The sequence below is a fragment of the Haliotis asinina genome, chromosome 9 (assembly GCF_037392515.1).
Source record: "Haliotis asinina isolate JCU_RB_2024 chromosome 9, JCU_Hal_asi_v2, whole genome shotgun sequence".
NCBI classification, from domain to species: Eukaryota; Metazoa; Mollusca; class Gastropoda; order Lepetellida; family Haliotidae; genus Haliotis; species Haliotis asinina.
Window position 1 is genome coordinate 7,627,903 of NC_090288.1, and position 18,986 is coordinate 7,646,888.

At 38.6% G+C, this 18,986-nt stretch overlaps 2 protein-coding genes across 2 annotated transcripts; both read right to left on the minus strand.

Moving 5' to 3' along the window:
• Positions 1-3,624: 3,624 nt before the first annotated feature.
• Positions 3,625-6,455, minus strand: LOC137296741 (collectin-12-like). The gene is made up of 3 exons (XM_067828578.1): positions 6,158-6,455; positions 5,301-5,480; positions 3,625-3,860 (listed from the first exon to the last, which is right to left on the minus strand). Exons 1-3 carry the CDS (start codon positions 6,453-6,455, stop codon positions 3,625-3,627), a joined length of 714 nt encoding a protein of 237 aa, XP_067684679.1.
• A 7,487-nt stretch (positions 6,456-13,942) lies between these two features.
• On the minus strand, positions 13,943-15,734 carry LOC137296839 (C-type lectin domain family 4 member E-like). Its single transcript, XM_067828707.1, has 3 exons — positions 15,437-15,734; positions 14,342-14,521; positions 13,943-14,204 (listed from the first exon to the last, which is right to left on the minus strand). The coding sequence occupies exons 1-3, from the start codon at positions 15,732-15,734 to the stop codon at positions 13,966-13,968; spliced, it is 717 nt and encodes a 238-aa protein (XP_067684808.1). The 3' UTR covers positions 13,943-13,965.
• Between the last annotated feature and the right edge of the window lie 3,252 nt (positions 15,735-18,986).

The following is an 18,986-nucleotide window of genomic DNA, read 5'->3' on the forward strand; positions in this document are numbered from 1 at the left end:
GGATATATAACATGTGTAACATCTCACCACTATCTAAATGGCATTGTGTATTCATAGCTTTCGACCATGGGAGCTGTGTTAGTTTAGACGTACCAGACGGGTACACAGTGCTCGGCCTAAAGTACCACTTCCCGACTTCCACTTTTGTTGACGCTGCCGTAGCTCAGTGTGCTGCTCCAGTAGTTATTAGGAATACCTTATCTCGCATTCCATCCATCGCATTATCTCGTTATCCATGTCCTTTTTCCGGCGAATGTTTTGTATGCGCATAGTAATAAACCTGTTGCATGCCAATAAAGCGTTAACCTTTATGCTTCCTACTGGCGGAGGGATTAGATGCTTGAATCCAAAGGTATGGATTCTAATCCTGGATGGGACTAAAACCAGTAAAATTACTAACATCGGTACTCTTTGAAAGTGAAATTGTAATCCCAGTTTTTTTTCAGACAGACAGGAATCGGTACCCCTTTCGCCATACCAAAATAGAAGGGACCGCCATTTGAGGCGAGACTTTTGAGGATTTCAAACGATTTCAAGCGACTAATTCACATGACAAAATATACTGAAAGTGAATATACAAAAAGGTTAGTTTTGAAATTGTTATATTTCACATTAAGAGTAACTTGGCTGTTAATGCAACACAACTGAGTAGGTTCGAACATACATATGGTCTTCAACGTTGTTTACACGAAGTCGGAGACGGATGTGGAGAAGCAGTTGTTCTCAAACAAACAGTGGCTTTCAGTGCTGCTTTGTGATATCAAGGACAGAACTGATTAATCACTCTGGAGTCTTTGTATGCGTTCTAGATCGATGCTTTCAAATTTAGATTTATGCACTTACTCAAATCAATCAGCTGGTGTCTTTGCTAGCGAACCATAAACACATGCCCACGATAAAGTAAAAATCTTTCAATTGACTCTTCCCTTCGCATAAATGTGTGTTTACTGAGATGCTTCTTATCGCACGTAACAACAATGACCTGCACAAATTATACAACAATGTCAACATCTGTCATGTAATGAGTAATTGATTTACGCATCCTTGAAAGCATCTATCCACATGACACATGAGATAAGTAGTAGGGAGAGTCGGAAATTGATTCAGATACCGTACCTTACACCAAACACCGGAAACCATATCCTTTCCTCAGGTGATTAGGTACAGACCACCTTTATGAAACTCAAAAAATGAAGTGATTAATTGGCTAGCTATGCCATACTCAATGCATGTAAAACCTGATTTGGAAAGATCACAGCAAATTACGAATATAAATCATGAAACAGAACACTTTCCATTCTAAACCTGGCTAGCTATTCTCGAAGCGTTTGTAGCCCTACGAACTTCTTAAACCCATTCTTAACACATTGGCTACAAGCAAAGTTAAGAATTCTTAGGGCTACGAACGTTTCGAGAATAAGGGCCCTGTTCTGATTCCTCTTCCAGTAAGAGTTGGCTCGTGAGTCTATCTATCAACACAGACCACTGACTTTTACACCTGTTTTATTGGCGACAGCTTTTGATCACTGTTGATATGTCGATGGAGGTGTGGGAAACAGGGACTGGTACCACATTATAACTGACTGCATGATGTTTTTGAGTTTTTGAATGGCAGTTGAAGTAATACACATAATTTCTTTATCCATGTCAACATCTTTACTGCGACCCTTTAATCACCTGATGGACACGACGTTTCCGCGTATTTCCGATGTAACAATATTCTCAGTCTGCAACGTCATGTCGGAATAACAATCACAGTAAGGAAGTCGACAACCTTAAACTCCTTGCATTTGTGCCATATCTCATTTCTTCTGGTCCGGAACGAAAGATCAACAAATGTCGACAGATCTTTGTTGTCTTATGGGAATGTATCTCTTACAGTTAAAGATTCTTGGCCGAAAGGATTCTAAAATTCAACCGTTTGTTTCAAAACAGTATTGAATGAAAGAAACAATTATAGACTGAATTTAATGGGTTTAACATAAGTTACTTATTTTCCAAAGTGCTAACTTTAATCAGAGTTGTTTGAGCGAAGACACATCTGCTGAGAGACAGAACCACGGGTCTCGTCGGTGTCTAATTTCACTAAATTACGTTCAGCGTGAGCTTAGGCTTACGTCACAATCTGCAATACACCAGCTATAATGAGGTATGCACCAAAACACCCTTGTTAACGAATTCAGGACATGTCCAAAAATGATTGAAAAGCTTGGGTGCAGTGGCCACATCACTGTCTACATTCTGATTCCCAAGGGTGTTGATGTCATGACGTCACCATGATTGTCCAATTGTATAATAGATGGTGATCTTGCCGGGCTGGTAACTCCGTCTTCTGGAACTGTGAGATGTATGGCCAGTCTGGGTAATGCGTCTCATTAGTTAGTGTCTTGATTGTACAACCGAACACGCTGGCATTGTGGCTGTTCGAACCCTATCACCATTATTTGAACAAAAAATGACGTTTCTTCTGTATTGTTCTTTCAGTTGATGACGATGAATGTTTATATTCACCAAGATGGTTTAGTTAATAATCAATATGACTACTAAATTTCGAACGTTTTTCTTTAATATTTTGGACCATGTTCTATACCTGTGAGAATATATTTTTGTCAGACGTTTGTTGTCCTCAAACTTTCGCCAGTCACTAGCCGTGTTTTCGTTTGCCAGATAAGAACTGAATTGGGTTAGGAAAATACATGAAAATGCCTGTCTTAGATTTTAGAGTTCAGTTCATCTGAAATTTTGACCAATGCGCGTTTGCAGAAATCGGCCCTTATGAAAATTTGTTCATCGGCTGTATATAGTAGAAGACACTAGTATATAGACACTATTCATCTGCTTTTGTAACACAAAATGACTCTTATGAATCAACTGTCTGGATCTTTCTGGGTGACTTGAACGATTTCATTGTAATTGTAGGCCGAAAGCGCAAATCGCTCAGAATTTAACTTCAGGAATATTTGCACTCGAATATTAATTGGTCAGCTAGGTCATTGCTGAGTGATAGCAAACTTACAGAGGAACATAGCTTTCGTATTGAAGCAAGAAATGGACAGCATTTGAATTGAACTTGTTACTGACAAAATTTCACGTTTGATTTCATCATATAATATTTCAAAAGACACATCTTCATTTGCACTCCAGAATTAAATAAAGAGTGATAAAGATTTGAAAAACATGATACATCCAAAAGAAAAAATATTTTTGCTTAATTCTCCAAAAATGTTTTTCTCTATTCCAATTATTTGATCCACAATGAAATTTCTTGACCGTCAAAATATGATGTGCTCCCATATAGCTATACGTGCACTCGTGCGATGTATTCATAGAAACAGTAAAAACAAATATGGAACGATATATACTTTAGTTGCGTTTCGAACGTTTTACAACAAATATTTGAAGACAGTATTATGTAAACAATATGTTTCATAGTACATATAAATAACACTGGGCAACACAAGGATCACAGCGTTTGGTGCATTGGTTTGGTCATGTGATAGCCATGTACACGATGCGTCCCATACGGAGTCATCCAATGTATCTGGTGTCAGATGACGCTGAGATGAATGTCGACCGTTAGAAATACTTGAGATCAACCAGTAGTTTCATTTTGTTTTTGAAGTGTCAAAGGTCTTTCTGACAAATATAGTATTTTTTTTCTACCGGGCTCCTGTCTTGCCACGTGAATATATATTCAGGAATTATTTTGCTGGCTGTGATGACATCGAAATTAGGCGTTTTATTTTCCGGGAATCCTGGGCTCCAGGCGAAGTAGGTCATAGGTCGGCCATCATGTAATAACCATTGACCTTCAGTATCCGCATCAGAACCATCGATGTAGTAGCTAAATCTTTGACTTGCTGAAAGTTTCAAAAGACATTTTGAGTTACCCTCGCTTGTGGACACACTGAGAGGTGGGACTGAGACTAAACATTACAGTTATGACGTAAAACGTTCAAAATAACGTAAAACGTTCACTAACAAAATCAACAGAAAGGATATGAAAATGAGGCACATTTTCATCTCTGTATGGCTGTAATATTGGCGGGTTGTTGGTTATCCGAGTGGTCAAGAGTTCCGCCCGTCAAGTTTAAGACCAGGATTCGATTTACCATATGGGCACAATGTGTGAAACCGACTTTGTGTCGCTCGCCTTGATTTTGCTGGAATGTTGTTAAAGGCGGCGTAAGACTTAACTCAATCACTCTGATGCTACTTAGTTGGTCCTGGCGCTGGCGAGCAATGGTGTCGTTGCTGTAAATAGAGACTCACATTGGCTTTGGCAACCATTAGCATAATCTGGCACCAACAAAGCGAAGTCTGGTTTCTCTGGCTCTCCAAAAGTCTGAGCGTATACTGTTGTTAGAATTGATACTAGAATATTCCACCCAGGAATCGCGATGCCTTTATCAGAAATCTTTATCTTTACAAAGACATCAACGTCCATACATTTTGAATTGTGTGCGTGAGTTTACCCTTTGGCTGATATGATATTTGCAGTATGCAAGCAATATAATGAGTGGACACCAGGAATGGATTTAACACATTTTATCCATGGCGGGAATCGAACCCGAGTCCTCGACGTGACGAGCGAACGCTTTAACCACGTGGCTACTCCTACCGACCCGATTTGAATGGAATGCATACTAGTGTTTATAACACTGTTGCTTGTTAAACCTGGGACCATTTGAACAATTTAACAAATGTCGAAACGAATATGCTCAAAAAATACATTGATGTTTCAATGGAATACTTTCACGTATTATTTTGTTATGCAGATGATATCATTGATACAAATCCAGTATGTCAGTCATACTTTGAAACATTTGAGGTCAAATGGAATTTTCATATAATGCGTCGCCAGAATTGTAAATACTTCAACTGCCATCATGAACATGGAGAAACTACTTAAGATATTAAGGCATTTAGCATAATGACATTTGCAGCTCAACGTTTCTCAGCTACTATTCACAATGACCTTCATTTGGAACCGTAAATCACCGAATTGAACACCAAAAACTTAATGCCTTCGAATTTCCCATAACAATCTAAAGATTAACAAATTTAGACATAAAAGGGAAACCCCCATAAACAGACTGTGTCTGCACAGTACGTAATGCGCTGGAAGTTAAAGACGAGAGTCTCAATGTAAATACTACGAATGTTGGTGTGAAAAATGTTTGGTACAACTTCGAAATGTGTATAAATGTCCGTAAACCCTTCGGTATTATATTTTACTGCTGTTTTCTGCATAATGTATTCTAAACAAATCTCGATCCAGAGAAGGCAACTTTACGAACCTGATGACGACGTGATCTGCTTGACGATATGGTTCTGCTTGTCTTCGGTGTCAATAACAACGAGATGTTCTCCTCTTGACGTGCAGTCAGCAAGACCGTTGTTGTGGTTGATTTTGTTGAGATGAAGCTGATAGCAGAAGTTGAGGAGGCGGTTCTGGACGTAGCCAGGTGGACAACCATCTAGAACAAGCCAAACGTGCTTGATGGTGATGTTGTTATCGCAAAGATTACATGTAAAATAATACCGATGCCATCTCACCCATCCACTCACAAAGACCACAGGGTGGAGGATCCGTACTTTTAATTATTCCTGCATAGGCAATGTATGACCGAGTCTGACATCATAAGGGTTCTGAATTATGTCTATACCCAAATATGTGTTCCGCTTTATTTGTAAGCAGTAAGGTATTGTAAGTGAGTGAGCCGGTCGGGGTTTACATCGCTTTTAACAATATTCTGGCAATATCACGACAGGGACTGCAGAAATGGACTTCACACATTATATCCAAGCGGAGAATCCAAATATTTCAGACTAACATACACACTGACAATATGTACAGTTAAACAGATATATTTAAATGGTAAAATGTGTCGACCATGGGCAACACAATCAGAATATCACAGATTATGATTGAAAACTAGCATGCATATCTTACGATAGTACAATTCGTCATGAGATTACACATGAAAACGCCGTAGATCGCCAGCAAGGGGATTAGATTCTCGAGACCAAGGACTCATTCTGCAGTAATCTAATGATCGATCAAGGACGTTCGAAATAAAATACACAAAAATTGTAACTACAACAATGAATGAAACCCCTTTTCGTATTATTTCAATAACGGTGTCGGTCCCACCTGTTTTTAAGCTGTAATACTCGGTTCCTGTCTCTTGCTCTCCGTCTTCAGGCGACATGAACAAAACGTCATGGAACTGGCACCGTCGGTGTTGCCGTCTATAAAAGACAGACACGCAAGCATTTGTCTGGAGACACAGAATTACACACTGTGTACCACTACTAACATTCGAAACGTGTGACAAGACACTTATTGACATAATGATATCGTCAAATTGAGACAATTTAGATCCAAATCCAGCATTTATCAAAGCCGTTGCATAGCTCACGAAACACAGAATAATTAGTCTTGAAACCATGGCTTCCATTTCAGGTGAGCGATCGAACAAATGTGGTGTTGGGGTAGAGACGCTAAACTGTGCTGTGCACACCAACATGTATATGCTTTCAGTTGTTGATCTGTTGCCATGGGTCCGTCTTCAGTGAGGTAATATGACAAAAGTATAGATGTACATTTGTACCTAATTGTATAGGTAGTTTCATTCAATGTTCAATTCATTTTTTAAACAAAGACTTTGCTAACGTCTTATTTCGCCACTCAGCAGGGTGTTGTCATTAACCAGAGAAGCTGATATATATTGTTTGGATGCATTAATTGTTTATTAGTTGCTGTGGTTTCGGTTAGAGTATCAGACAGTGTTTCGCTCTAACCTCGAAAATATACCACGAACAGTATGCTACACAACCAATAAAAGTATTAAAACATAAATAGAAATGGGTCGGAGCGGCAAATTTTCTTTTACATTTTATTTTGTGTCCAAAATACCTTGATTTCTTTCTAAAAAAATTACACCCGTTCCTTTAATGAAGGTTAAATCTCAGACAACTGTATCAATGTGGACACGTGTACACTTTCGATGATTAATTTGTAAGTTTTGCCGAGTACATAATTAATGCTGCCTTGGGTATAACCCCAGCAGTAACATAATAACCCACTGATATCTCCGTTTGAATTCTGTCCCCTCACTCCCGATTTCACAGAAAAAAAACTGTTTGATAAAAATAACCATTGTATTTTTAAAGTACCATAGTTTACAAAACACAAGTTAAGAGAACTAACTGGAATATCAAAGATATTACAACTGGACAGTAAAACACGTTGTGTTGTTTGTTTGTCTGTAACACCGCACTCAGCAATATTCCAAGTAAATCTATATGACTACGGTTTGATAATAATCGAGGCTGAGTATCGATCTGCTGTGTGAGACGATGCCTTGAGTCAGTCATATCAGCGAGCTTGACCATCCGATGTCGTTTGTCGCCTCTTACGACGAATTTAGGATGACGAAGATTAATTCAGATTAAGTTTTAGCGGGATTATTGATTTTTACCAATGTCCCCAGTATGGAGAATTACCTCCATTTGCTGATTATCTGTCGATCCAATGATCTCCTCTTCTGTATTGAGTGAGTGAGTGAGTTAATGTTTAATATCGGCAGTATTCCAATCATTTTGGAGCGAAAATAATTGAATTTATATAAATACATTTAGAACATACAAAACCTGTACTCGAAGGACTAAAAACTATTACAGTGTCACAGCTCTTAACATAATTTAAAACTGATACGTGATCACAGTAAATATATCACTACAGAAAACAATACAATGTGAAACTGGGCAACAGATCATCCGCAACGGAAGGCTGTGTCTGGGGACTTGCAGTACTTTGGCTCTCTGCATGGACCCTAACTGGATTTATATCAACCCTTCAGCAGCTGCGATTTTGGTCAAAGTTAGCCAAACCTAATATGAGAAAAATACTACATTTTAAATATCTGCTAAATCTTCCTTTGAATGGTTCAGCACCTACTGTGCTTCAGATGGCCTGAACTATGGCCCTACATTTGTATTTCCCACAATCCATTTAATACAATCGATATCACAACACACAAAATGCCTTGATCTGAGGGTCACAGCAGGACATTTACTGCTCAAAAAGTCCAGCTGAATGTATTTCGTTTGTTGTTAAATGCTCAAGTGGAAACAGTAGTTCTACCAATGTTCCCTTGTTATGGTCGACTGGTGAGGCAATGTACAAAGTGTGTGCTTAAGTAATATCCGAATCGATAATGTACACATATGTTTCATGTTGTTGATTACAAAGTGGAAGTGTTGATCCCAAGTCAACAGATATTGTGAGGCGACAATGCATTAGCAACTTATGGAATAAATTCTGTTAAACCAGCTTTGCATGTAATATGTTTGGACTTCATATTTACCAACAATATATATCGACACTAGAAACTTTAATCGGTGTTTGATATGTTATCCGTTGACAGTTCATACTGTCTGTACAATGTTGATATCTGTTCCCGCTCAGTAATGATGGCTTTGAACAAATCCTTTATTAGCATTCTTTCCCCTGTCACTGTTCATCAGTGGTGTATTTTCGAATGAAATTGTGAAATCTCTGAAACACTATTGGTATCAAACACTTATTGTTTTAAATATGTATATAATCAATGTCTTTAGTAAAATCCAGTAAAATAGCCACAAAAACGTTGCAAAAAGGTCGTTCCAGTGGTGCAGCAGGATGCATGCACGATACGAGGTCTCGCATTGGATAGCTAAGTGGTTATAGTGTTCGCTTGTTACGCCAAAGACTCTGGTTCAAATCCGAACGTGGGGACAATGTGTGGAGCCCCTTTTTGCTGTTCCCCACCGTGATATCAGCTGAAATAATGTTGAAAACGGACAATGTTGAACTCGCCTACTAATGCAACATTTATGGCCAGTTGGGGCAACAGGTGTTGTCTTAAAATGGCAGTGGACATTAATTACTACATATCCACACCTTTTAACGTACAAGAACTTACGATTTTGTAAGAATGTAAGAATATTATATTAAACGGACATAAAGAAAACGCTATTATTTAGATAATACATGACTTTTTTGTCATCCCGTGTCTGTTATTCATTATGCGGGAACCACGAGACCCGTGGCACACCCATCAGTGTTAACATATAACTGACTGTTCCGTTATATGACTATTTTAAGATGTAATTTCAACACCAATTTACGTGTTAAGTATCAGCGTCATACAATTGACTACGCATCTCCATTTCCACTGAAATACAATTTCGGCACACGTGAGACGTTATCAGATGCCGACTACTTACGTGCAAGACGTCCACGCGTCACAACACCAAATGGATATGATTGACACATATCCGGCACAGATTCCAGATTTTTGACACGTATCAGTAAGCGCTTATCATTATAGGGGATCTACGCCATTCTACCTATCATGAGACAGGCAAAAGTCGTGCCGAACTTACGTCCGTATGCGATAGACGACTCTTGTTTTTACTAATGAGAAAAGATTCCCCTCTTTGACGGAGGGGAAGGCGTCTGCAGAATTCGTGGTGAGCTTTATCCTTAACCATGGAGAGGAATTCCTTTGTGGGTGGTTTCATGATGATTTGGTCATGGATGAGTGCACGGAGTACTTGTTTAGGCAATAGGTTCTCGAACTAGTCGTAATTCCGCTTCTGTTACGTCGTGGTCCAAGGTTGACATGTACTGCTGTGTTTGTTTCCAAGACCTTTTGTCATCGGCTTATTTTTAACAGCAGAATCAATTTATTGTAATATCTTGGCCTTGAACAATCACCAGATCTCTCTCCTACTGAGCCCAAATGGAATGAAATGGGTTGACGTCTACGACGTGCCCTAAATCCGCACGATATCTTTAGGCATTTGGCTTCCGAGTTACAGAATATATCAACGAAAACGATGAAACCTCTCCGTGCTGTTCACTTAGCATTTATGTGTGCAATTTCTTTCTTCTTTCATGCGTTCGTGAATGTAAAACAGTGTAGGAATACAGTTCCAGTTTCTTCTTGACAAGGATGGATCCGTGAATATCCTGGTTAGAATTGGGTTTTGAACAACCCATGCTTGTTGTAAGTGGCGAGGAATGGAATCGGGTTGTCAGGCTTGCTCACTTTGATGACACATGTGAACGTAGACTGACGAACGTAGACCGATGCTCATGCTGTTGATCAGTGGACCCGGACTCGATTATTTACAGACCGCCGTCACAGCGCTTGAATATTGCTATGAGCAAAAGAAACAAAATATGATAATGGTGACAGGCCTTGAACGCAAATTGACAGGGGTCCTTGCTTACAGATTTTAACAGGCATTTGAAGTGATGCAGAACTGATATCAGCAACTCAGTTAAGTTATATTGAGTTATTTTGATTTGAGCCATCTTGGTTAGTATGTAAAATGAACAGGCTGCATCTGTAAGAAACAGAAAAAAGAACAAAAAAAACAAAAACGAAATACGTACAACGTGTGGCAGTGTAAAATACTGGAGAAATATACGTCATACGTCATAGAGCATACGTCAACAATGCTAGAGCACGTCAGCAAACAATTCAATTCGATATTGAAGAGTTTTGGCCTTGTATACTATTTTTGATGTTGTTTGTTTACATGACACCGTTGCTTGGCAGAAGTTCGAAACAGGTAGGGATATCCCGTTGTACCAGTAACAGTCACCACCCACATCGTGTACATAATCTAGGTGGTTCCTAATTCCTTAATTCCTTAATTCCCGAGAAGCAGGCCTGTAAACAATCAAGCAATTAACCTTTCAGAATAATCTCGTGACACGATATGTGATGATTTTGCTGAAAGTAATATCTTTGTCATACAAGACAAAGCTTATAGGTAACAACTTTATCTGTTTCTCACATGTCTGCGCTAGACATCGTCCTGAAGAAGGGACATGTTGGTATTCATAATATTTGTCTTGTATAATTACACCAATTTCTCAAAGCCTTTCATGAATTTCAGCATCTTTGTCGTATCTTATATATTTTGAATTACATGCACTACAATCGTGTAAGTTTGTTTAGCACAAATATTATAATTTTAGCGTGATATTATGCTCACTAGAAGAATGAAAATTACAACACACATGTGTATGTATATAGTTCAATATTTTGAAACACGCTAGTATATGATTATATTCTTTGGTGGAGATTGAAATACTGCAAAATATTGTGCCTCTGTGAGCGAACCGTAGACAAACAACTAGTCTCTCTGAAATGAACATACTTTACTGAAAAAAGTTCATAGTAAACAAATATAATATAATGAAATGGAGCCCTGAGACGTCCTTCATTTTCAGAAGGGAATCTAGACTTGCCACACTTTCTACACTTGCATGGGCTTTGTTGGATATATTTGCTTCCGGGTCTGTATGGCAGACTACGGGTAACGATGTGACAATACATTGTAACGGACTCACTCACTACTGGGCTGTGTGCACGAAAGGTATGTTTGAGCTAAGATACTGTAACACTGTCCAATAATGTGCTGCAAAACAGTGGATTGCTTCTTTACCTTTGAGCAACAACCTTTCTCTATACCCGAGACATAATTCAAAATATGCTCTTCACAAAAAGTTAAGCAACAAGTATTTTCAGTATAATATCTTTATCAATCTCTTTATCAACAACATTCCGCATATGGGCTGGCACATATGACCTTAATCCCATTGAACATGCTTGGGGCATTATTGGAAGTCGTGTTTACGGTCTCCATGTCTACCCTTGATGACCTTCAGGAGGTGTTACAGAGAGAATGGCAAACTGTTCAAAAGCAACATTAAAGGTTCATTTGGTCAACGCAAAGACGTGTAGAGGCTGGCATTTGTGCTTATGATGATATTGAACACTGTTCCACTGTCAAAAACTGATTTGAACCTTGGTGTTAACATTATGCTCCATCAATGCTGCATATTTTGCACGACTGTTTCAGAGCTACATGCTTTTGATGAGTTTTAAATCTGTTACTGCCAAAGACTATTTTATTTCATTTTGTTAAATGTGTGTACATAGGTTTCACTTTTCTATTGCATCATTCCATAATTGGCAATTTCAGTAAATGAAGATGTAATGAGAATAACAATTTGAGTCGGTTAGGCTTTGTGGGGAGTGTATATTAGATATGACAAAGATATTAAAATTCTATGAATTTGATTCACTCTGACTTTCATACTGATACTTTAGATAACATTTGAAGGTCGTGATCTCCAAACATATCATTTTCAGTTTCCTTCCATTTTCTTTTCAAAATCTGTAGAATAAAATAAATTCTTCGTATTTGTATAAAAATGTCTCCAGAAGCAAATTGCATTTTAAATTCTATGTTTTCGTCAGAGATATCTGGAATACCCCCATCATCAGATTAAGGATCTTCATGTCCTCTTATAACATCTGTTTTGTAGTCAAGATGTTTGTAAACTTCCAACGTCCTCGTCCCTTTCTTTCTATTGTTGATTGATAACGGCACTGTAATGGCGGAATGGTTTGTTTTGTAGCCGAGTGATTTCACACAATGAACATTAAGATAAAGATATCTTCTCATACAAGGACAGGCCCAGTTGTTAACGACGGTTTTTTTTAACCAAATCGATTTATTGTTGTTTGGATTTAATTCACTTCACGTATTTATTAGATTTAATAATTCAATTATATCGAAAATAATTTTCTTGCTTCGGGGTTATTTATATTTTTTATAGCTTAGTGGACAGGTCAAGCACATACTTCCATTCTGGGCCATAAACTGTGCTGAGGGTTATATACTGTATATAGTAATATCTAAAGTAATGTAAATACCATCATTCTCAAGGTCTTGTGTATTATATGTTCAAAATTGTTGATGAGGATTGCTGTACCTCGAGCATTTGGCAACAACATAACAGAACAATAGGACTATCGGGACCCATTACTTTTATAATAACACTTTCACTTATTTCTTTTTGTAAATTGTGTAAATTGCTGACGGCTGAAAGTATGGTGGAAATTCAGCTTGGGTCCATGTAAGAAGCAAATGTACTGCAAATATCCATGGTCCTCAGTATAATGATATACTTTCAATTGTTGGCAATTTATAGCCTGTTTTATATTGTATTGTTGTTTGTAATTAAAATATTACATTTACAAATTTACAACTTTTTCTTAGTCATTATATGGCTGAAATACTGTCACTATGACTTTAAATTTTATCTCATATGTTGGTTTAAAGCAAAATTTAAACATTGCCCTTGGATTCATGTCGTGCTTCATTAATGTACGTGTCAATATGCCCTGAAGGGGTACAAAATACTTCAGGAATTGCAGCATGGGCGTTACCAATGTATTATATATGAAGGTGATAAGGATGATATTCACGTGTTGAGGTACCATATTTCCTGCACATGTAATACACCAGTACATTTTGTTTAAGTCACCGTGAATGATTGTCACATTTTCTAAAATCATTTATGAAATTTACAGCAAATCGAAAGTCGTTACATATCATTATTGAACGAAAATGCAGACTCGGTGCCTTTCAGAAAGTGAATTTAGTTTTACGTCACTTACACTGACTTGGTTGACTCAAGTCAACGTGTTCCAACTGCGTAGATCGATGTTCATGATGTTGATCACTGGTTTGTCTGGTTCCGACTCGACTATTTACAGACCCTCGCCATATAGTTCAGCACAGATTCGAATTCATGCAAATTTAATTGATGGATATCATCTACAAGTACATGGAGATAACGATGCAATGAACTTTTAAGTATTAACTTGTTCGATCAAAATGTCGTCTCACACACAGATATGAGTTATTGACAGAAATGATCGAAACAGGTTATTGAAAACTGAAAATATATAATCACCGTTACACATATACAATGTACGACATCGATTCACTCAGTCCATTGCATTTTCGCCGTATTATGTCAAGCGGAGTGTTTTCTTGAAGCAGGAAATATTGCCGATAATCTCACATTTGTTTGCAAGGATATCATATGTCTCTTTGACAGATGTAGCAGTTTGAGTGAAAACGAGCCCTTTCTGTCCACAAGTATGCACTTCCATTTGTGACTAACTTCTTGGCGATGATGTAATCAAGCGAAGACGACGCGTTAGCTGGGAAGCCGGGACTCCAGGCAAAGAAGGGCATAGGTCGGCCATCATGGAACTCCCATTGTCCTTCATTTGCCGCATCAGACCCATCGATGAAGTAGCTGCATTTTGCAGTTACTGAAAGTTAAATAAACACCAATTAGAGTATGCGTGTTGTCACAGAAAATGCGCGAAACGATTACTTGAGACATATAGAAGTTGTACACGCAAAATCACATTTCCTGTTGTGTATATATGAAGGCACCAATACCAACCTTTGGAAGATGTGCTCTGTGTCACGAAGTGAGTTTGCTTGTCCTCACTGTCAATGACCATAAAGTGCTCTCCTCTAGACGTACAGTCAGCAAGGGCATCGTCGTAGCTAGTTGTAACAGTATGGAACTGGTAGCAGAGGTTGAGGAGGCGATTCTGAACGTAGTGAGTTGGACATATCCCTGAAACAGTGTTTGTTAAGAGAGCGAGTGAGCACACTCCACCAGAAGTGATACATTATAAAGAGGAGTAACGTTCGGGACCTCCAAATACATTCCAGATATGGCTTTCGAAATAGCGAAAGGGTTGCGTTTGAATGGAAGAAAATCCGTTCGTTGAATAATTACGAATTTAGCACAAGAATCAACATTTGTAGAATTTTGTCCAACTGAGTTATCAAGTGCAAATCAAATCCCTGTATCACACATTACTAGTGAATTTCGTTTTACTTACAAAGGGCAGTTGAGACAAGTTGAATTAATTACATGCTACAAATATTTCCTGATCATAAATATAGTAACGTTTCTTTCTTCAAAGGTTCAGTAGTGTGTGTGTGTGTGTGTGTGTGTGTGTGTGTGTGTGTGTGTGTGTGTGTGTGTGAAAGAGACAAAAGAGTATTGATAGCTTTTGTTTTTTTTTATTAATTCAGCTCCAGGAAGGCGCGCTACCACCAAATTCAGTCGAACTCAAACTTGTTGCCATGAAAACACAATAAATAGTGTATTCAGAGTTCCAAAAATACACAAAGCACCAGTACATCAACAGGCCTATCGATATGAGACTCTGGGTAGCGTTATTGAACAGTTTTAAAATTCTGCTCCGGAAATGTGCAATAACACCAATTTCAGTCAAAGTCAAAGTTGTTCCATGGTAACGGAATTATTTTTATCTCCAAATCCGAAACTACCAGAAGGCACCAGTTCCTCAAGAGACCTATCTATGAGCCAAGTTTGAAGAAGAAATACTGACTGGTTTCGAAGGTCTGCGCGGACAGACGGAGTGCACTTTAATACCCCAGTAAAAGGTATTGCGAGGGAAAATGTAGATTCAACAATAACATAGAACACTTCCGTATATATACTTATGCCTGTCCTCACCTGTTGTTAAGCTGTAGTACTCGGTTCCTGTCTCTTGCTCTCCGTCTTCAGGCGACATGAACAACACGTCATGGAACTGGCACCGTCGGTGTTGCCGTCTGTAAAACACAGAAATACAGCCATCGTTCTGGAGACACTGAAGTACACACCGTTTCCCGCAATGAACATCTGATACTTCAGAGATGATGTTTTTTGACATGATGATGTTGTCAAATTGTGTCCATTTTAGTCCAAACCCCGACCTCATCAAAGAAGTGGCACGACCCAATAAACAGAGGAGAAGTAACTTCAGAGACATTGTTTCTGTCACGACCGCTTGTTATATTTGAATACAGCCTCTAAATTCTGATAGCTGACCGCAAATTCGCATTGATGCATGGTTGCTTTGTGTTTGTTGCCATGGGTTCCTTTTCATGAAACGAGCATAACATCAGGGAAGAAATCAGCTTATGTCAATATGCTCGTAGGAGTTCTAAATATATACGTGAGGTTAGGTAAAACGGGATCGCACGTCGCACTTGAGAATATTTCGCTCATATGAAGACGTGTATGTGTGTGTCTGCTTGTACTAGTCCAGAGGTAATCAGTTTTAATAGTGCTGTGATGCCCAACTCAGACACACTATACTCCGAGCCATCCAGTTTTGTTGTACCCAATAATACCGAGAGACATGCAGGAACCAACAAGATCCGAATTTTAACGTCTTTTGGCATGACACGTCTGGGGATCGAACCCACTACCGACTGCTCCTTGAACAGATGATCTAACCACTACACCAAGGAGTCTGTCAAATATATACCTACACAAAGCAGATGTTGCTCAACGCAAAGGTTCACGGTTGTGATACCTTATGCGGGTTTAATAGGATAGGATAGGATAGGATAGGATAGTATAGGACATGTATATGTCACACGTATCTGCGCAAATAGTACATGCTCCAGCGCCGATGACTGTCAGTTTCAGCGGCACATCGTATTACTTACCAATCTGAACTCTCTGGGGATCGCAACCTCCAGACGCACCATGTTATTGCGGCTTTCCCATCCTCACGAAGTACCCGTTCATAGCGGGGTGGACTTTGCCACATAGTCACAGTACTTTGCCCAAGTTTACTGCACGTTGCTATACCCGCAACTAGGTGTATGCACCTATTCATGTGGCCACCATCTTAACGTTTACCAATGCATTTGTGGGTTTTTAAAGCGCATATTTGTGTGTTGTACAGTTTGGGTTGTGACAAAACACTGAAACAGTTTGCACACAAAGTTGACTCAAGGTATTTACACCGATTCACAGGTGGGCTCCATCCCGGCACGCTAAACCCGCTGGATCATTAGCCTGGTGCCTTACCCATATGGTGGGACCTTTTATCTCCTGGGCACATATCACTTTTGCAGAGCAACCATTGTTTCTATGATTCATCGTCTGTGACGTCATCAAGCAACTGAGCGCGACATCAGTGAAATGGGCTGTCACACTTGCTTACCTTGTTTATACGGAAATGTACGTGAATAGACTTGATAATAAATAAATCATTACCCTCGGACAAGTGTGTCATATAACCTATGCGAAACGAGGGTGAACTTTTGCATGAATTTCGTATGAGCATTCTGTTGAACGGCAAATACAGTTGTGTTTCAACAAAATAAATACTCGGTGTCTTGAAAAAGTCTTTAAATTTGTCTGTGTCATAAACTAATTGTATTCACTTCTGTAGAAAATATAAGTCGCTTGAGGACCCAGAACTATTATTAAGTGGCACTAAGTCTTCAAGGTGGGCAAGTTCTTGGGTCTAATTGTTTCGACTACCATTTAACTTGTCTCCGCATACAGAATGCCAAATATATGTTGGAGCCATCAAAAGTAAACTTAAAATTCCTGATTCTGTTCACCACCAATATCTAAGAGTTAGTCATGCATCCTTTATTCAAATGAAATGAAACCGTACGTGATAAAAAATTATATTTCGGGATTTCATTACGCTGCTTTCCTGCCGAATGGGTTCGACAGCAGCTGGGAGAGAACAAATAATTCTTATGCTGTCTTATTCTTATGTCTCTGTGCCATGTTTTAAACAGCATGTGCACTAAATCCAACACCATATGCAAATGACTGTATGATGGGCCTATGGTCTTTTACTGAATAAACTTGTCTGTCTGTCAGGAACGAGATCACTACGACCTATTGTAAGTGTTTGATGAAGACTTATTGCATTCTAACATCATCACATAGGTTACACACACTCAGTTTGCTTATTTTGGGCAAGATGACATAACAATGATCGACAACCGCAAAAATTACCGTTACTGTCTTAAATCATTATTTAATGTATCGGCGGTATCCATATCTACGACCTGCTCCCTATAAACGATGTTTATAGTTACTTCCTATCCATGTTTTCCCAGAACTTTAAGATCTATAACTGAATTGATGTGTTATCCTTCAGATATACGAATTCGTCGTGATCGAACAATGCATGAAACATGAACAACGTAAACAATATCTTTACTTATCGATTGGGAACCCGAATGGTAGTGATCTCTCAGCGCACTGACGGACAGAACCCCTCTCGAAGATTCCAACTGTCCAAGCACCAGCAGATTAACACGATTAAACATGTACTGTAGAAATAAAACCTTTTTGGTAATTAATATCGGTGAAAACCAGAGTCGCGGTTATAAAGTATGAGCACCAACCATAAACATAAAACCAAACTTTTAACAAGGATAAATTCTTTGAGAGGCATGTTGGATCAATAAGAAAGAGGACAATATATGGATAAACAGTGACTGCAACGTTGCAGAGACTCTCTTCTTTTTAATTACAATTTACAACGTAGCCCCTCGAGAATTTCTGAATTTTGCTCACGCAAAAAGTGTTTTCATCTGTATTGAATAACGGACTTATATTATGGGTTGACAAAGATGACGTCATTTCAGATGCCCAGTTTTGATTCAGACATGGTTACTCGACTGTGGATGCATTATTTGTACTCCAGGGACTTGTCAGCATCTATCTACAAGAAAATACACGATTGTATTGTTGTTTTGTTGACCTTACAAAGACGTTTGATGGTGTCTACAAAGATGGCTTGTTGCTTAAAATACATAACTTGGGAATGCATGGTCACGTCTGGACTATTATAAAGGCTATGAATGCTGAGGTTAAAGCATGCGTTAGGTATAAAGGTAATCTCACTGACTACTTCCATGTTACTGTTGGTATAAAACAGGGTGAGATATTGTCTCCCATACTATTTTCCTTGTACATGGAAGATCTGGTTTTCCACAAAAGACGAAAATTAAAACAGGATGAACATTGCCATTTTAATACCATGCCGCTTGAGGTTGTAGGTGAATTTAACTACTTAGGTAATATGATTACATACACAGGCAATTTTGGATTTACTCAAAAAATGTCAGCGGGTAAGGGTTTAAAAGCTATGAATGTTCTGCTCCATAACATCAGAACTGGTCACTTTACAGCTGAAACATGTTGTGGTCTGTTTGATTTCTTTGTTACATCTGCTATGCACTATGGTTGTGAAGTC